The following is a 20,504-nucleotide window of genomic DNA, read 5'->3' as shown; positions in this document are numbered from 1 at the left end:
CTCACCCAAGGTGACCACGACGAGGAAAGGTGAAACAAGTTTCACTTTTGCCACATTTAGACAAGACACATGATTGACGATTAACAAACAAACAAACAAATTCGATATAAATAACAGAACCTACTATCTTATTCTATATTTCTGTATACCTAGTATATCTTGACCACAAGACTTTACACCACAGTTTTAAAGTCTTTATCTTTCTTTAAGTTTGGATTTAGTTTATCTCAATCATTCAATACTTTTAATCACAATCTTATACTTTATTAAACAAATAATCTTAATACTCTATAATTCTTAATCTATAAGAGATCCTCCAAATCTCCAAGTACTTTATCTTTAACGTGTTTAACTGAGTTATTTATTCCTGTAGCCTTCTCACACAGGCTATGAACTTCTAACCTCAAGAACCGTATTCTCAGGTTTTTATATTAATACCTTTTCTTAATATAACTAAGACTTCTGTTAGTACCTAAGATCTACCTTAGGTTTTTATAACATAACCTTAGAACATCTAAATACGGAAAATAAAAAAAATAATATATATCTATATATATAAACAAAATTATATTACCTTTATTCAGATGAAAATTCGAATCCTCAATTCTCCTTACTACGTTCTTTAGAATTCATCACTCCACCTCATCCATCTGTTTAACGCCAATTCAACCGGAGGTCTTTGAATTTAGTGAGTCTAGTGATGATGCAGGGTGTGCAGTCCTCGGGTGGACGAGGGTCTGGAGGTGTTGGATTCTGGTTCGAAGAAACAAGATGACAGGAGAATTTTCTATTCTTAATAAAAGAAGTTCAAGGAGTAATCTGAATAAGTTGAAAAGCGTGGCTTTTATTCTTGTCAGCAAGGAGACAAACAGCAATAGATCAGCAGTAGATAGTGCCACACAGCTCCCCCTAGTAGATAGTGCCACACAGCCCCCCTAGTAGATAGGGCCATACAGCCCCCTCTAGTAGATAGGGCCATACAGCCCCCTCTAGTAGATAGAGCTATACAGCCCCCCTAGTAGATAGGGCCACACAGCCCCCTAGTAGATAGGGCCACACAGCCCCCCCTAGGAGATAGGGTCACACAGCCCCCCCTGGGAGATAGGGCCACGCAGCCCCCTAGTAGATAGTGGCACGCAGCCCTCTACCCTGTATATTGCCACATACCCCCCTATAGATAGTGCCACACAGCCCTCCCCCTGTATAGTGCCACACAGCCTTCCCAGTAGATAGCGCCACACAGATCCACTAGTAGATAGCGCCACACAGCCCTCCCCCTAGTTGATAGCGCCATACAGCACCCCAATAGATAGCAAAACACCCACCAGTAGATAGCGCCATACAGCCAGCCCTCCAAAAAAATATTGTACTTACCTAGCCCCGTACAGTTTGCTCCACTGTCTCAGACGGGACCCTTGCGTAGGCCAGCGACATGCAATTATGTCATCACGCCGGCCTGTGCAGGTTGTCTGTCCCGGCATCCTGTAGACTGCAGGCCTAACGTGGCCTTCAGCTTATACTATTCAATTGTATCTGCATCTTAAGGACGCAAATACAATTGAATGTGGCAGTCGCTATGTGCCAGGTGCCCTGGGCCCCCTCATGCTGCAGGCCCCGTAGCACCCGCTATGACTGCTATAGTTGGCAGGGGGCCCTGAGAGGATGGGGGCCCTGGGCAATAACCCAGTTTGCCCACCCTACCGCTGGCCCTGCCTACAGGAGTAAGCAGCGGATCAGGTTGACATTGTCTCTCTGTTCCGCTGCCGGATAAAAGATCACGCTATTTATATAGCTCCCCCCACCATGCTTCACAGTTGGGATGAGGTTTCGGTGTGCAGGTTTTTTGTCAATTAGCTGTTGGAGAAGTCAGAACAGAGAAGTTCACTCATACATCCCAACTTTCAAGTATCACAAAGAGGGACAACCGATGCAATTTTTTTCCCTTTTAAGCCATGCCTCCAATACCGCCCAATCCCCTCCCATATACACCCATTTCAGCCCACACAGTATCATTCTCCCATAGTGCCTGCCACACAGTATAATGCCAAATAGCTGCCCCCACACAGTATAATTCCCTCTAGCTGCCACCATACAGTATAATGCCCCATAACTGCCACTATACAGTTTAATGGCCCATAGATGCCCCAACACAGTATAATACCCAAACAAATTCCCCCATACAGCATAATGACCCATAGCTGCCACCATACAGCATAATTCCCCCATAGCTGCCCACATACAGTATAATGCCCCCATACAGTACAATGCCCACAGAGGCCCCCAAACAGTATAAAGCTCCCATAGCTGCCTCCATACAGTATAATGCCCCATAGCTGCCCCCATACAGTATTATTGCCCTTAGCTGCCCCCATACAGTATAATGCCCCCTTAGGTGCCACCACAGTATAATGCTCCAACAGCTTCCCCATATAGTATAATGCCCCCACAGCTTTCCCTATATATTATAATGCCCCCATAGCTGCCCTCATACAGGCTAATGCTCCCTTAGCTGCCACTATACAGTATAATGTCTCTTTACCTGCCACCATACAGTATAATGCTCCCTTAGCTGCCCCTAGTGCCAGTGCCCACATATAAGTGCCACAGTGCCCACATAGTTCCCATGTATAGTGCCACACACAGTGCAAATATAGAGTGCCACAGTGCCCATGTAGGTAGTGCCACAACCCTGCGAAGATAGCGCCACCCCCCCCCCCTAGATAGCGCCACTCGGACTCCCTTAAGGAGCGGAATCCCCAGCCAGAGCATAGGCTGGGGATTCCACTTCTAGGGGGAACCCCTCTCGTCACCATCCATATATGGACAGTGACATCAGGGGCTTATGCTGGAGCGTAATCCATTGCCAGGGCATTGCCGCCGGGGTTTCCACTCCAGGAGGAGCCCCTGACGTCATTGTTCATATATGGACAGTGACGTCAGGGGTTCACTCTAGGAGCGGAATCCCCGACCAGAGCGTTGGCCACACTCTGGTCGGGGATTCTGCTCCAGGAGGAGCCCCTGACATCACCATTTATATATGGACATTGGCGTCAGAGGTTCCCTCTAGGAGTGGAATCCCCAGCCAGACTGTCGGCAACGCTCTGGCCGGGGATTGCGCTCCAGGAGTAGCCCTTGACGTCACTGTCCAAATATTGACAGTAACATCAGAGGTTCTCCCTAGGAGCGTAATCCCCGGCCAGAGCGTCGGCAACGCTCAGGCCGGGGATTCTGCTGCAGGAGCCCCTGACCCCACTGTCCATATATGGACAGTGATGCCAGGGGTTCCCTCTAGGAGAGGAATCCCTGGCCAAAGCGTCAGACACGCTCTGGCCGGGGATTCCGCTCCAGGAAGCGCCCCTGACGTAACTCTTTGTATATGGACAATGACGTCAGAGGTTCCCTCCAGGAGCAGAATCCTCAGCCAGAGCGCTGGCCACGCTGTGGCAGAAAATTCCACTTCCGGAGGAGCCCCTGACGTCACTGTCCATATATGGACATTAACGTCACGGGTTCCTTCTAGGAGCGGAATCCCCAGCCAGAGCGTCGGCCACACTCTGGCCGTCGATTCTGCTCCAGGAGGAGCCCCTGACGTCACCGTTTATTTATGGACAGAGACGACAGGGGTTCCCTCTAGGAGCGGAATCCCCAGCCAGAATGTTGGCCATGTTGTGGCCGGGGATTCCGCTCCAGGAGGAGCCCTTCCCTCTAGAAATGGAATCACCAGCCAAAGCATTGGCAATGCTTTGGCCGGGAATTGCGCTCCAGTAGCCCCTGACGTCACTGTCCATACATGGACAGTGATGTCAGGGGTTCCCTCTAGGAGCGGAACAGAACGCCCTGTCAGAACAGAACGCCGTATTTCCTATTGAAATCAATTGGCAGATGTCTACGGCAGCTTCATAGAAATGAATGGAGCGCTGGTTGACCAAGTGAACCAGCGCTCCATTCTCATGGAGCACCTCAGGTGACAGTTCTCGTGGATAGGCGATAAATATATATTATGGTAAAAACCCTCTAAAAAGGCTCATAGAAGGGGTGTCCGGAGCCCTCTATGACTTCTCTATGCCTTGATAATGACAGCGAAAACAAGAAATGACAGCACTGCTGATTGGTTGGTATGGGCAACACAGATCATTTGCACTGCCTTTTTTAAATCTACAGACATAGCAAAACCAATCAGATAACAGCTTTCATTTTTTAACTTACACTATAAAACTGACATCTGGATTCTGATAGGTTGCTATGGGCAACACTACTGCATTCGTCCGTTTTGTTTATGGAGGAGGTCAGTGATACAATTAATTTGTATTAATTAATCTATACTCTAGTAAATTACTCTTTCTAGGCAATCATAATTATCCAAATCATAGGTTAAGTCTTCTCAATAAACACCTTACACCTTGTATAATTTTATGTCTCCGTCAACGGGCTATAGTGCATAACGAGGGCGGCCATTTTGTCAAAGACCAGTTATCGTGAACCCTTCCGCGACAAACGTCAGGAAAATGTCGCCTACAACGAGGACACAATGATGATGACACTGTTTGCACATCGAATAGACTGCCTAGGGCCTATCCGGTCGATCACTGCTGACGTGTTAGTAGTGCGACTAGCTGTGTGTCAGATGAGAAAGTCGGGGTGTTAGTTACTGGTTCTCGTTGTTGATATGGCGGCTGTTAGATGCGTCTAGTTACCTTAGAGATGCCCGCGGAAGAGCGACTCGTAGCGTGGAGCGGCCGCTAGTCGCCTGTTCTTCTGACAGGGACTCTCGTTCCAGCATGGGAATCCTATTCACTAAGATATGGAGGCTGTTCAGCCACCAGGGTAAGAACTGACGGCCATCGCATATCAGGACATCTAGTAGTATGTAGTGCTGGTTTAGGCCGCCTGTATGGTGGAACTACATTTCCCAGCATGACTTGTAGTTTAACAGCAGCTGTCAGTGTATAAGTCATGCTGGGATTTGTAGTTCAACAGCAGACGCTATCCCAGCAAGTCCCAATATATAATGAAAGTAACACTTTATATATAAAGTAACATTGATCTACATGTCCCAGCATGGTCCCTCACTTCCAGTAAAGATGGCCAGCCACAGTTGCGCACCCGATGTATATGATGTAGCAAGATGGCACGACATAAGGAAATATAGATAAAAGACAACTGTCCGGCTTTTCCTGGGACAGTAGATTTCACGGCTTGTACCACGTTTAGTTTGTGGGGTTATTTTGCCCACATGACCTACCACTAGCCACTCAACTCCAGTGGGATCGATTACACTAATATAATATTAATAAGTTTCTTCATGTGACACGACAGAGGTTACAACCAGAAGATGTTTTTAGGGACCTTGTTTGGTTTTTGGGCTTGCGGTGGAGTTGCCACGGTAACAACCGATGAACTCCGCATAGACATCCTATCGTCTTACCAATGTGTTCTTACAATAGGAAGTCTACTCACAGAAGTCTGTTGCTGTCACCATGGCAACCCCAGAGCAAGCGCGACATTTACATTGTGGCTGCAAGACCGGGACCTCCTACCGTTCAAGATCACCATAGAACTACGTGCAAGGGTTGGGGAGCCGTGTCTTGTAGCCATAATACGGACGTTAAAATGTGGAAGCATTTCAACTGTGCCGCCCAGCGGGAAGGAGCGTCTCTTCACGCCCGATGTCAGTTTGGGTGGAAAAGTATAACTGTAGCTACACTTTAGGGACAGATGAGCAGATCCTTATATATAGTATTTGCATTTGACTTTGAGGCTCTGCCAGATCCATACCAGAAATTATTAATCCACAATCGCACTGTGAACATACTTGTCCGCATCTCCCCATTGGACCTGTGAATGTAAGTGTGTGTGCATGTATATAACTATATAGCCACGTAAAAGGTGATCATTGTCAATTGCAAGAACCGGGGTCCCAAGCCCCATTTCCTCCTCACAGTGAGCGAGACATTGAACGGAGCGGTGGTCGAGCGTGTGTCCGCCGCTCCATTCAATGTCTATGGGACTGACGGTAACAGCGAGCGATGTACTCGACCGTTTCCGTCATTCCCACAGACTTTATATGGAGCAGCCGTGCACACGCCGAACCACCACTACACTCAATGTCCAGCTAGCTGTGGAGGAACGGGTTCGGGACCCCCCTTCTCACAATCGGTGGGGCCCCATCAATCACAGTTATCACCTATCGTGCGGATAGGTGATGTTTGTCAATTCTGGGAATGCCTCTACAGAACTAAGCCTAGAAATGAATGATGGACGTAAACAGGAGACCAATTCGCTCACACTATTTGTCAAACCGTTTCTCAAACAGTCTTATAGAAATCCTGCAGAGAACACGGGGTTAATTTCCTGCTGATCTCTTCCACTTTCGTCTGGTGCTCCAGGTGGTAATCCTAATGGTCGACAATGCGACCTAGGATTTGTAGATGGTGACATGAACTTAGTCATGTCGCCATTTGTGAGTAGCCCCATCGCTGCTTTTCCACAACTATAACTTAAAACACATCAATTTACCTCCGTGTAAAGTGGACGCGCCGCACGCTAGGCACATGTTCTGGACCCACCTTATAGCTCCTACCACCCCTGCTTGCCGTAGAGAAACAGGAGTCGGCAAAGCCTTGCGGTGCTAATCAGGGTGCCGGCTACAAGGTGGACGCACCCGCCGGGTGGGTGACAAAGAGGTGTCGTTTATTGGACAGAGGTCTTTATCTCCCTGGCACTGTTTCCATCTTAATAAAGAACTGGGAGCACGGCCCTGACAGGTAGTGGTGGGGTTTAAGGAGTAGCCTGAGGTTTGGAGGGGCGGCTTAGACTTGGGGGACAGACGAACGGTTCGAAGAAAAAGACTGCAGCTCTTGGCCGGGGGGATGTGGAGGCCGAAGGAGGTCATAGAACATTGTGTATGTGATAATCCTGCAGCCTCAGACCCTCAATAATGCACCCCCCCTTATAAATATTGTTTGGTGTACTTTTAAACCCCCCCCTTCTGAATATCCTGAGCTGTGCTCGGGCAAGAGGATATTGACATTCCTGTTTTGACTGAGCCCAGCTTAGGCATCTCTGTGGGGGCAGGGGGAGCCCCCTTATTTGTAACATTGGCTTTCCAAAGTTTAGGCTGATGGAAGACGTGCGTGCCGCTCCAACGGCCAGGATCAGCGTTCCACGGCACCTAAGTGGTTTTACAGAAGGAAGGGACTCCCTCTGTAAGCCGATCGACACTGCCAATGGGTTGAAATGGCAGCCATGTGCCTAACAATAGCCTCCAGGTCAGCCATGTATCGCAGCCTATAAGGCAGGGTCTAATAGACTGTCAGTGTAACGCTGACAGGATAGTACACTGTAATACAGAAGTATTGAAGTGTATTATTTGAGTGATCAAAATATTGTAGGGTCAAGTTCCCTAGTGGGTCTAAAAAAAATTGTATAAAAATCTCGCTTCACGTAATAAGTAATCAAAAAGTCGTATGTTCCCAGAATGTCAGCAATAAAAACAACAAGTCATCCTGCAAATATAACAAGCCATGGACGTCAAAATAAAAATGCTGTGGTTCTTGAAATGCGGCGACACAAAAATAAACGATTGTGTACAGAAAAGTGTTTTCATTATGCAAAAGTACTAAAACGTAACAAAAATTATATCAATTGATATCGTCCTATAAACCGTGCCAATTTTGCATGACACATTACTAGTGCATTGTTGCTCTGTGATTGGCCACGTTGTGTCCCTACTCTAATCTGTAACAAGCCGTGCACCTGTGTGTGCTCATCACATGATCAGGACTGATTCCTATTGAATGACAGCAAGCAAAGATCTTGAAAACTGAGGAATTGTTACGAAAAGTATATTGGAAAATTGTATAACTTTTCATTACATAAAGAATAACATTGATTAGCTAAAAACAAAATACCGCTTTAATATTGATACACATGTGGAGCGCAACAGTTCTGCAAATAAAGGTCGTATGAGCGCCGCCATTATACATGGCTCCCATAGTGTTTATTATCCCGGCTGGGAGACTTGTGATAAATGACTGCGGAGCAGGAGGTGGAGCGCCGAGGCCTTTGTCCATACTATTAATGATTCATTGTTTGCTGTTGGTTGTGTATTGTGTGTTGTCATTACGCTGTAATAGATCTCCATAGTGGAAACTTATCTGAGAGTGACTGTGTCCCTGCACGGCCCTTGTCTTATCTGCCATGAGCTTTGAGCACCGGGAATATTGGTTTTGTGGGATAACTGAACAGATCATTTTAAGGGTACGTTCACACGCTTAACAAGAAGCGGCTGAAAATACGGACCTGTTTTCAAGGGAAACCAGCTCCTGATTTTCAGCCGTTTTTTTAGGCCGTTTTTGGAGCTGTTTTTCTAGAGCCAATGAAAAACGGCTCAAGAAGTGACATGCACTTCTTTTTACAAGGCTTTTTTTACCCGGCCGCTTTTAAAAACGGCCAGGTAAAAAACGCCCCATGGGAACGGAACGCAGTTTTTCCCATTGAAATCAATGGGCAGATGTTTTTTGGGGCGTTTACGGACTGAAAAACGGCTGAAAATACCCTAAAGACTGTGCAACCAATTGTTTATACTGTTGCACTTTGTAAAAAAGTGAAGCTACTGTGCAAATAGCCTTAGAGGGTAACTAAACTTTCTGAAAACTTCTGACATGTCATAGTGGCATGTTAGAAGTTTTGATCGGTGGGGGTGCTAGCACTGAGACCCCCACAATCGCTAAAACGAAGCAGCAGAAGCACTCGTGTGAGCGCTTAGCCGCTTCTTTTTTGATCAGCTTTTTCTGAAAAGCCAAATTGGAAACCAAGTCGTCAGTGACAATTGCTTCTGCCGCTTCATTTTAGAGATCGGTGAGGGTCTCAGTGCTCGGACCCCCACCGATCAAAACTTCTAACGTATCACTATGACATGTCAGAAGTTTTCAGACGGTTTAGTTACCCTTCAAAGGGGTTATGCGGGTTATTAAAATGAATGCCCTATCCTTAGTATAATTCATCAATATTAGACTAGTGGGGGTCCGAGTGTCGGCACTACTGCTGAACAGCTGTTTGAAGAAGCCGCGACGCTTGTACGAGCGTTGCAGCCTCTTTAGCGTTCTTCTTTCTGTTCGTACTTGCACGCAACGTTATATTTCTAGTGGCCGTGCAAGGTATTGCACCACTATCCCATTCACTGGCTTTAAACAGCTGATCGGCAGGGAGTGCCAATATTCTGACCTCGACCGATCTAATATTGGTGGCCTAAGGATAGGCCATCAATTTTTTTATAACCCGGATAGCCCATTTAAAGGGAATGTATCACCTATAATTTTTTTTCTAACTAAAACCAGATAGTGATACATATTTTTTTTCACAACTATTTTTATTTTCTGATTGTAGATATTTTCATGTTATTTTCTGTACATGGTTATACGGGCGGCCATCTTGCCTGAGCCGCTAGTTAGTGAAATACTTTACTTTACAGCAGTCATAGAAACCTCTGAACATGAGGGGAGTTCATCGACTTCTATGGGAAGGTTTTCTCTGAATAAAAAATGCCATTCATCCACGTCTCTGCATTCAACAATTCCATGTGACTGACCCACAACCCCTCCCCCAGCCCCCCCCCAAACCCCCCCGCCGGAAAAAAAGACCACAAATAGTGACACAAAATTTCGAATAAATAATTTGTGTATTTTATTTCTGTATTTCAGAACACAAAGTCATCATTGTGGGCCTGGATAATGCGGGGAAGACGACTATACTGTATCAGTTGTAAGTACCTCCGAGGCACAGCTTGGCTTTCGTTATACCCCTGTAGTTCCTGGTGGTATCAGTGTCTATGTCCTGCCCGTTAGGTGTTTACTGCTTATTATTCACCTCAGTTTTTCTTTTATTTTCATAGTTACCTCTATCTGTATATTCATGTAGAAAAAAAGAGGGGGCACTCACCCAGAAGTCCTATGAAAAAGATATACGATCCCAATGGGCGGGAGAATGTAGGACTGTACACAAGGCGACGGCCGTTTCACGTGGAGGACGCTTCGTCCAGTCTAGCTGAACACCACCCTTGTCGTTTTTTCTGTGAGCTATATTCCCGATCGCCTAGATTTTGGCGCACAACAGTCCGTTGAGTAGTTCCGGCCATCCCTCTTCCTTATCTTATAGATTTTACATCTATCTGTTCTGATAAATTCAGTATAAACATTCAAAGTAAAAGAGCACCCCCCCCCCAAAAAGAACATCAACAGTAAAGCCCTCGAGTCGTCTTCTTTTGTAGACTTAAATTTTGCTGCCAGCCATTAGTTGTATCTGTTTTTTAGAAAACTTGATGAACCAATAGGGGGAACCATTATTGCCTCCCAGTGTTTATCAGGACTCACCATTGTGATGACCCTACAATAATGGGGTTTGGGAATGGGAGATTGAGAGGAACACTCAGAGCGAAACTGATTCACTGTGTTTAACTGATATCAGACACCCATAACATGGGCGAATTTTAGCATCCGCATTACAGCCGGGGCTCCCGAGATTCTATTGAATCGAACATAGATCACTGGGAGGTCTGGATGTGGTAGTCGTAATATGGACACTTACATTTCAACTATGTTGTGGCCTGGAGCAGAGCCTGAGAAAATGGCGCATGACCCAAAAATTCGAAAGACGCAACAGAGAAAATCCTTGTCCTGCAGCGCCCCTCATGGCCTGCACAATGTACTGCAATCAAACTGACTTGAGATGCTTTTTAGAGACTTCACACTAGGGCTCCATGGCGACTCTCATGTCATCTCAATATTTCCCTATTAAAGGGGTTGTCCCTAGATTAAATGTTATCCCCTAACCACAGGATAGGTGATAACATGCTGATAGGTGGGGGTCTCATTCCACCGAATGAATGGAGCGACAGGTCAAGCGTGCGCCCTGCTGTCTATGGCACTGCAGGAGATAGCCAAGTACAGCACTTGGCTATCTCTGGCAGTGCCATAGAGAATGAATGGAGCAGGGCGCATGCTTGACCTGTCGCTCCATTTATTCGGTGGAACGAGACCTCGTGATCGGTGAGAGTCCCAGCGGTCGGACCCCTACCGATCAGCATGTTATCACCTGGTTACTGGATGACATTAAATCTTGGGGAAACCCCTTTAAGGTAAAAGTTGTGACCGAATTCTGAGCATCCTGTGACTTTTCCCCTCCCCCTATAGGGAAACATTCAGACTGCGTTCAAGTTGTGGTGGAGCCCTGGCCTAATTGTTTACCTGTCTGTGAAATAATGACCGGTGCCTGTCTTTTTCTAGTTCCATGAATGAAGTAGTTCACACATCTCCAACAATAGGCAGCAACGTGGAGGAGATAGTGGTGAACAACACGCGGTTTCTTATGTGGGACATCGGCGGTCAAGAGTCGCTCCGGTCGTCATGGAATACTTATTATACAAACACAGAGGCAAGCGCGTAGTCTAGGTTAATTCTCAGCGAGATAAATGACATCACAATGTTTATTACATGCGTTTCCTGACCACCGAGCTTAGGTTTTGTTCACAACTTGTGGTTTTCTTATGTTAAAGAGGCTCTGTCACCAGATTATAAGTGTCCCATCTCCTACATAATGTGATCGGCGCTGTAATGTAGATAACAGTGGTTTTTATTTTGAAAAACGATAGTTTTTGAGCAAGTTATGAGCAATTTTAGATTTATGCTAATGAGTTTCTTAATGACCAACTGGGCGTGTTTTTACTTTTTACCAACTGGGCGTTGTACAGAGGAGTGTATGAGGCTGACCAATCAGTGGCCAATCAGCGTCATACACTTCTTATTGTTCCAGCCCAGCTTATCATGCTGAGCTGGAACAATGAGAAGTGTATGAGGCTGATTGGTCACTGATTGGTCAGCGTCCTACACTCCTCTATACGACGCCCACTTGGTCAAAAGTAAAAACACGCCCAGTTGGTCATTAACCCCTAGGCGCACCAGGGCGCAACTGTACGTCCATGTGGCCAGTGTCTTAAGGCACAGGGACGTACAGTTACTGCGTGGTTCCCGGTGCACACTGTCGGCCAGCTGTACGGAAGCCTATCAGGATCAGCCTCCTGATAGACTTCCTGTCAGAGTGACACAGAAAATAAATTATTTTATAAAGAAGTGATTTTATTGTGCAAACGCTGCAAAACATAAAAAAAACTATATACATATGGTATCGCCGTAATCGTACCGACCCGCAGAATAAAGTCAAATTGTCATTTATAGCGCATTATGAACGCCGTAAGAAATAAAGAATTTAAAACGCCAAAATCACTGTTTTTGGCCACCAAAGCTCTAAATAAAATGTAATAAAAAGTGATCAAAAACTTGCATCTACCAAAAAATGGTACCAATAAAAACTACAGCTCGTCCTGCCAAAAATAAGCCCTCACACCAATCAATTCATGGAAAAATAAAAAAGTTATGGCATTTGGAAGGCGGGGAGTGAAAAACTAAAATGGAAAAGCAAAAAAGGATCAGTCCTGCAAAGGTTAATTAATTTCTATTAAAAAAATTAATTATTACCACATGTGGGGTATTGTCGTACTCAGGAGGGCGACTTTTTCTCCTTTATCCCTTGTAAAAATTAAAAAATTAAACATTTTAGTGGACAAAAATGTTTATATTCATTTTCACGGCCTAATTCTACTAAATTCTGCAAAAGACCTGTATGATATAAATGCTCACTATACCCCTAGAAATATTCCTTGAGGGGTCTAGTTTCCAAAATGGGGTCACTTTTGGGGTGTTTCCACTATTTTGTTCCCTCCAGGGGGTTGCAATCGCGACATGGCACTGAAAACCAATCCAGTAAAATCTGTCACTACTTCATGCTTCTCTCATAGAGTGCATTATTAAAGGGGTTGTCCCCGACCGGACAACTGATGACCTATCAACAGCGTGTTCTCGCGAGAACACGCTGTGTGTCTGTACACTGCCAGAAGCTGGGTGGGAACGATGAGAAGTAGATGACGCTGATTGGTCACTGAATGGTCAGCCTCATACACTTCTATTCACAACGCCCAGATGTTACAAACACAATACACGCCCAGTTGGAAATACGAATAAAAACACGCCCAGTTGTCCATTTCAAAGTTCATTTGCATATATATATAAAATTGCTCATAACTTGGCCAAAAATGAACGTTTTTCAAAAAAAAACAAAACATTACTGTTATCTACATTGCAGCGCCGATCACATGCAATAGGAGATAGGGATTTGATAATCTGGTGACAGAGCCTCTTTAAGCACGTATGCCGGGAAAATCTCCTGGTGCATGAGCCAAACGTAAAGCCCAGACGTATGCAACGGTTTACCATCGCCTATGAATGCATTTGGCGTGTCCGCCGGGAGTATTCTCAGCATATACACTGAACGCATACCAAAAATAAAACGTGAACATTGCCTCCGACTGTGAAATGGGAAATGAAGTCGTCTTATTTCTGAAAATGTTTGTGTAAAACAATCTGTTCATTCACTTTCTCCAGGCCGCTGGCTTCTCATCTAGTCATCTGATTCGTTGTAGCAGACACGTGATGGCAGACGGCATTCACTATATCTCACTGACTGCTCCTGGTGGCCTTAAAGGGGTCGTGCCATGATCAACATTTATCACTTATCCACAGGATTGTTGACAAATGTCTGGTCACCCCATGCTGGGACCTCCACCAATCACTAGAACATGATCCCAAGCTGAGGAGTGCAGTGTGGAAGAACAGGGCGCTTGGGACCCCCAGTTCTAGTGACCGGTTGGGGTCCTATCAGTCAGTGTTGATCTATGGAAAACCCCTTTAACATCTGATGAGACATTCTGCGGGAGAAATATATTTGGGGTGGTTGGGCGCTTCACTTCTAGGTATTGTAAATATTTCTGCCACAGAATATCTTATGGACCCTGAGGCCCAACAGGAGCAGTAGGAGGGATACAACTCCAAATGTTCCAGGCCAGACTGTCCGTAATCGTAATCCAGCATTGGACTGTTTTTGTCCAGTGTCTGATTATAAGAGCTTTTGTACTATTAAGTGTAGGATTAATGGGGGGCATTTACCATTTGGTTTCCATCCATTGAAATCAATAGACCTGCATGCCCTCCAACTTATACTATGTACCGGGCATTTGACTTTAGAGGGCTATTCACATCTCGGACATTTATGGCTCCAGGATATGCTGTAAATGTCCTTTAGATGCGGTACCCACCTCAGAGACTCCCACCTATCTCTAGAATGTTGCTGCTCTTCAGCTGCGCTTTTTCAGTAACTCCCATAGAAGTTAATGGGAGTTACAGAAACTGCGTAGCACAGTGAGCTCGGCTGTTTCCGTACTCTCGGCCCTGTAACTTAGAGGCCGGAGAGAAGTGACTCAGAGAAGGGGACTCCGTTCTAGAGGTAGGTGCGAGTCCCAGAGGTGGGTGCCGCATCTAAAGACCTTTACAGCATATCCTTCTATGCCATAAATGTCCGAGATGAGAATAGCCCTTTAACTAACACCCTCTCTATTGTTTCTGCCGATTTCCCCCGCCATTTAAGAAGCAAAAATGAGAAATAATCCTATTTTGCACGTTTCTTGTTTTTGTTTTTTTCCCTGACTTGTGTCCTCTCTTCACCTGCAGTTTGTAATAGTGGTTGTGGATAGCACTGATAGAGAGCGGATCTCTGTGACCAGAGAGGAGCTATATAAAATGTTATCACATGAGGTAAGTTCCTGGCTTTATTTTCGGGTTGTATGATAAACCTGTTAATAATAGGACTGAACGTAAACTAAGTTACTAAGTTCAGGAGCTCAAACGCTCAAACAAAGGGACAAATCTGGAAGTAGCAGCCACCACCGTGTATATAATAGATATAGTTTAAAGGAACAGGAGATGCCTCTTTAAAGTGCCACTGTCATAATACAGTAGCACTTGTAAGACGGGCATGTGTTAGATGCCCATAAGGAGTTAATTCAGCGCGAGTTCAGGGAAATGGATGTATGGTCTCGTCAGCCAGTGGCTCCTCTCCAGTCAGTTATCCTCAAGCGTCTTTTTCAGAGGGACAGCGGCACCGATGAATGGCACCGCCAAACTCTGCTTTGGGGGCTGTACAAGCTGTACTTAAAGGGCCGCTGTCTCATGACAATAGCACTTTAACTTCAGGCTTTTTAAGGTGACACTGAACCAGTGAGTTCACTAATGGGGATATGTGATGCCTCCCTTCTGGCCCAGTGATCACTACTTTAGGGGAGGAGAGCGGTCTCTAGCGCCACCTATAGGTGACTGTCCTGTAGTCATCTATAGGGGGCGCTAGAGAGACCGGTTTGTTCTTTCTGAAGGAGAGCTATTTGGCATACATTTCCCAGGGTGCATTGCCCTTAAGACTCCCTACCAGCTGTATCTCCACAAGGAGAATCAGTACGATGGTGTGCTTAATTAGATTGTATTACCATAAAGGAGCATCAAACCTAATGTGAAAAGCATCTAAAAGTGCAGCACATTAGGAAGAGCTGCTGATATCTGTTACTCCACGTGTATGTGGATGTTTCTAGAGATCTCAGATCCGGAGTTATGAGTGGAGGTAGTGATTATGGGGGCCAATATATTCAGTCACTCTATTGGAGAACTCGACAGTCAGCTGCTACCAGCCAGGAGTGGCTGATAACAGGGAACAGTAGTTTGTATTTAGCTGCACAGCATATGTAAATAAAAGACTGCAGGCTTTAGTGTCTCTTTATAGAAGTCCCTCGTATTGCTCCATTATTTTTACTTTATCATGTGTATGTAAGAAAACCTGTAAATGGGATATAAAATCTTCTGTCTTTTAATTGTCATTTCATTCCCTTTTTCTGAAGATTATTTTCAGATTATTTTTCTGGAAGTCTTGAATTGCTTCTACATTTTTTTTTTCTTCATCCTGTGGTCCAGGAATAACAACATTTTATTTGTGTTGGTTTGCAGACTATTTTAGCGTGAAACTGCACAAAGGTTCTGCAAACATTCATTGTCTATCTTCAGGAGCTGAAAACCTGCTCACAGCTGAGAGTTTGCTGCAATAGTGTCCGGTCTAGACCATCCTATGTGAGCTGAACACATCGGCAGCACAAATCTTCTGTACTGATGTTTTGCTACAATGTATCAGTCAATGTACAACGTTGTCTAAAGGTATCAATGTGGAATTCAAGCACTGCAGGATTGCCAACTGGGTTCAATTGTAGCAAAACCTCACCTGTGCACAGGACAAGATCAGCACAGGGTTTTATTGTCTATAATTTAGTAGTATCAGTTACTTTTTAAGAAAAGGAGTTTTTTGTCTAGATGGAGATGATCATAGTATTTTCTTGATTCCTTTTGGAAATTGAAGGACTTGAAGAAAGCCGGACTGCTGGTCTTCGCAAATAAACAAGATGTAAAGGAGTGCATGAGCGTAGCCGAAATCTCCCAGTACTTGAAGTTGACGTCAGTAAAGGATCATCAGTGGCACATACAAGCCTGCTGTGCGCTCACCGGAGAGGGGTGAGGCCTAATCCGTTATTTGTTCTGACTTCTATTACAGGAATCAGACGTCTCCTCGCTTTTAACAGAAGTCTGTCAACACATTAGCACTTGATCCAGCGGCTGGTATATGTGGCCATCCAGAGACATGACCTCCACGTCTTATGTCAACCGCTATGTGAATGAACGACGTCTTTTGTCACAGGAAAACGGACTTCTGCTCAGCTCCATATATATATCCCATTGAGTTTCAATTGAGTGGCAGCACCCGTGCTCGACTGCCGTTCTATTCAAACTTCTATTAGCCACAGTTGGGGAGATGGGGAACTGGGTGCCTTTTCAACTAGCTTTCTTAAGAATTGGTTAAAAAAATATATATTGGTGCCGTGTGAGATGAAGATTGAGAATCCTTAGTAGTTGATACATTTTAATGGCTAACTAAAAGATGACAAATAGCAAGATTTTCAGACTAGTTAGGTCTCGTTATAATCTTTTCAGTTAAAAAGTAACTAAACTTTTAAAAAACTTTTGACATGTCAGAAGTTTTGATTGGTGGAGACCCCCACCGAGCGCTAAAACGAAGCGACAGAAGCGCTCGGGTGAGCGCCGTGCCGCTTAGTTTCTGATCAGCTTTCTTCAGAGCTTTGTACAGGCTCAATAGAGAGTCCATTGAACGTGTACACCACTCGCTTGGCTTTTCAAGAAAAGCAGATCAGATACACAGCCAACCCTAAGCGCTTCTGTTGCTGCGTTTTAGTGATCGGCGGGGGTCTCCGTGCTCGGACCTTTACCGATCAAAACTTCTGACATGTCATTATGACGTCAGAAGTTTTTTTAAAAGTTTAGTTACAAGTTACACTTTAACCACGGGGGACTCTCCGTTTTCATCTTCTGAATTAGTGAATTCTATTCCATTGCTAAACTTATAATTATTATTGACCTGGGCCCTTGTCAAGGGGTTGCTCACCTTGCGCAGTGTTCACCAACCTGAAGCTCTACAGCTGTTTCAAAACTACAACTCCTGGCATGCTCATAGCTGTAGTTTGGCGACAGCTGGAGGGCTATATGTTGGAGACCATTGACCTAGGACAACCCCCTTTTGTGAGGCAGCACCCCTGTTGTAGAGCTTATCACTAGGGTCTGGTTATTGGGTCCCAGAGGAATGCATCCACGTTTTTATTTTTTTTATTTTTATCTTTTTATCTTTTTTCTGATGCAGTAGCCTTTAAACAGCGCTGCATCGGAATAAACCTCCCTGCTCTCAGCTACCTCCGGTAGCTGAGGGCTGGGAGCAGACCTGCTCGAACGGGGGAGATCGATGTCAGTATCGATCCCGCTCGTTTAACCCCTCAGATGCGGCACTCAATGGCGAGTGGTTTTAGTGGCACCCTGCTATACGATCGCAGGGTGCCGGTGTCTTCTATGGCAGCCAGGGGCCTAATATAGGCCCCCAGGTCTGCCTCTAGTTAATGCCCGTTAGGCCATGCCAGTCCATTTTACGCAGACTGGCAGTAATACACTACAATACAGAAGTATCGCAGTGTATTATAAAAGCGATCAGGTGATCGCATAGTGAAGTCCCCTAGTGGGACTAGTGAAAAAGTAAAAAAAAAGTTTAATACAAGTTCATAATAAATAAATAAAAATCCAAAGTAAAAAAATACAAAAAACACTTTTTCCCCTTCCAAAATGCTTTATTATGAAAAAAGTTACACGTATTTTACACGTCCGTAACGACCCCATCTATAAAGCTATTACGTTATTTTACCCGCTCGACGAACGACGTAAAAAAATAAATAAAAAACAATACAAGAATTGCTGTTTTCTGTGCTTCCTGTCTTAAAAAAAAAAAAGACTAAAAACCTGTGCAAGCTGTAGGGTCAGCCATATTGTTTGCCACCCAGCTTTCCCAGATACAGATCTGAATATCATTTTTCTTACATTGCTGAATGTATAATCATTTCTCATTCTTTTCTCATTTTTTAGCCTTTGTCAAGGACTGGAGTGGATGATGTCAAGACTGAAATCCAGATGACCCCAGTGACACATGTGAAGAGACATTAGACTTCAAACATACTGTATTTATGAATCCCTGAACTGCTGCAAACCAAGTATTTATAAGAGTCGTGTTCCACCAGTTTCATCAACAAGACAACGCCAGAGACATTTCTCCAAAAGCGACAAAACCATCACGATCCTGCGTCTCCTTTCCGTGAAGGGTTCCTCCGAAAGCTGTGATTGACCTGACTATTCTTTTTAGCCTACCCCCCCCCCCCCCCCCCTCGCCCAGGAAAGTCAGAGAATGTGGTTTTTAAAACTTTTTATATTGTAGCCTTGATTCCTCTCGAGTTGAATGTTGGGAGCAAGCTGATAACAGCGAGCCAATGAATCAAGCATAGACTGAGCAGTATTGTAAGCAGCCCACAGACAGGACAGCGATTCTGTACATATCTCTGTATTTCCTGTATACGCATGCTCCTCCTATGTTGTACTAATGTACAGAAGAATTGCCTTGACAGCAGTGAATCTTGCACAGTTCTGACTATGATATGTAAAATTATTCTTTGGCACTTTTTTCTTTTTTGTGTTTATATTTTTGGACTTTTTTTTTTTTTTTAAATTGTACATTCCTTGGCATATGCCTTATTTGCATGTTATGATCCCTCTTCGTACCATCGTTCTTTATTTGACTTTCCTGCTATTGTCTGAAAGACTTGACCTGGTGATAATAAAGTAAAATGGGGGGAAAGGTCCTTTTGGGTCATTCTTATTTGTTTCTTTCTATGTTTTACTGCTCAAAAAGCTTGTGTTGGGGTGTATTTATTCTTTTCATACATAGTGAAAAGTCAAGAACCACCTAATAATCTGTAAGATGTATAATAACAGATTGATATCATCACCCATGTGTATTAGACTAATGTGTGTAGCTGAGAAACATTTTACTACACACCTCCACATGTTTAATGCCGCCATTTTCCATGCAAACTTATTGTTGTTTTTATGTTAAGTAATTGTGGCGGATCCTCTCTCTCTCTAATGCTGCCATCGGCAGATCCTCTCTCTGGTGCTGTCATGGGGGCGGATCCTCTCTCTGGTGCTGTCATGGGGGGCAGATCCTCTCTCTGGTGCTGTCATGGGGGGCAGATCCTCTCTCTGGTGCTGTCATGGGGGGGGCAGATCCTCTCTGGTGCTGTCATGGGGGGCAGATCCTCTCTGGTGCTATCATGGGGGGCAGATCCTCTCTCTGGTGCTATCATGGGGGGCGGATCCTCTCTCTGGTGCTGTCATGGGGGGCAGATCCTCTGGTGCTGTCATGGGGGGCAGATCCTCTCTCTGGTGCTGTCACGGGGGGCAGATCCTCTCTCTGGTGCTGTCACGGGGGGAAGATCCTCTCTTTCTGGTGCTGTCACGGGGGGCAGATCCTCTCTGTCACGATGCGGATCCTCTCTGGTGCTGTCACGGGGCGGATCCGCTGGGGCTGTCACGGGGCGGACTCTCTGGTGCTGACATGGGGGCGGATGCTCTCATTGGGCGGATCCTCTCTGGTGCTGTCACGGGGCGGATCCTCTCTGGTGCTGTCACGGGGCGGATCCTCTCTGGTGCTGTCACGGGGCGGATCCTCTCTGGTGCTGTCACGGGGCGGATCCTCTCTGGTGCTGTCACGGGGCGGATCCTCTCTGGTGCTGTCACGGGGCGGATCCTCTCTGGTGCTGTCACGGGGCGGATCCTCTCTGGTGCTGTCACGGGGCGGATCCTCTGGGGCTGTCACGGGGCGGATCCTCGGGCTGTCACGGGGCGGTTCCTCTGGGGCTGTCACGGGGCGGATCCTCTGGTGCTGTCATGGGGGCGGATCCTCTCTGGTGCTGTCATGGGGGCGGATCCTCTCTGATGCTCTCATTGGGCGGATCCTCTCTGATGCTCTCATTGGGCGGATCCTCTCTCTGGTGCTGTCATTGGGCGGATCCTCTCTCTGGTGCTGTCATTGGGCGGATCCTCTCTCTGGTGCTGTCATTGGGCGGATCCTCTCTCTGGTGC

The 20,504-nt window shown here is 45.5% G+C and overlaps 1 protein-coding gene and 1 long non-coding RNA gene across 3 annotated transcripts in view; one reads left to right on the top strand and one right to left on the bottom strand.

Moving 5' to 3' along the window:
* Positions 1 to 4,346, bottom strand: part of LOC142655308 (uncharacterized) — a 31,351-nt gene extending 27,005 nt beyond the window's left edge. For both annotated transcript variants that reach the window (XR_012849472.1, XR_012849471.1), the window contains exons 1-2: positions 4,207 to 4,346; positions 575 to 753 (exon numbers count right to left, since the gene is read on the bottom strand). This is a non-coding gene — a long non-coding RNA (uncharacterized LOC142655308). The remainder of the gene's footprint in view (positions 1 to 574; positions 754 to 4,206) is intronic.
* A 190-nt stretch (positions 4,347 to 4,536) lies between these two features.
* Positions 4,537 to 19,222, top strand: ARL5A (ARF like GTPase 5A). The gene is made up of 6 exons (XM_075829276.1): positions 4,537 to 4,824; positions 9,702 to 9,762; positions 11,283 to 11,430; positions 14,616 to 14,699; positions 16,339 to 16,490; positions 18,456 to 19,222. Exons 1-6 carry the CDS (start codon positions 4,779 to 4,781, stop codon positions 18,502 to 18,504), a joined length of 540 nt encoding a protein of 179 aa, XP_075685391.1. The 5' UTR covers positions 4,537 to 4,778; the 3' UTR covers positions 18,505 to 19,222.
* The last annotated feature ends 1,282 nt before the right edge of the window (positions 19,223 to 20,504 follow it).

The sequence above is a fragment of the Rhinoderma darwinii genome, chromosome 6 (assembly GCF_050947455.1).
Source record: "Rhinoderma darwinii isolate aRhiDar2 chromosome 6, aRhiDar2.hap1, whole genome shotgun sequence".
In the NCBI taxonomy this organism is placed as follows: domain Eukaryota; kingdom Metazoa; phylum Chordata; class Amphibia; order Anura; family Rhinodermatidae; genus Rhinoderma; species Rhinoderma darwinii.
The sequence above is the reverse complement of the archived record's forward strand: the minus strand, read 5'-3'. Positions and strand labels throughout refer to the sequence as shown.

Excerpts from the sequence above, each read along its gene's own strand:
- ARL5A (XM_075829276.1), top strand. The coding sequence starts at position 4,779 with ATGGGAATCCTATTCACTAAGATATGGAGGCTGTTCAGCCACCAGG. Across the intron at positions 4,825-9,701 it reads GAGGCTGTTCAGCCACCAGG|AACACAAAGTCATCATTGTG; the intron begins GTAAGAACTGAC and ends TCTGTATTTCAG. Across the intron at positions 9,763-11,282 it reads ACGACTATACTGTATCAGTT|TTCCATGAATGAAGTAGTTC; the intron begins GTAAGTACCTCC and ends GTCTTTTTCTAG.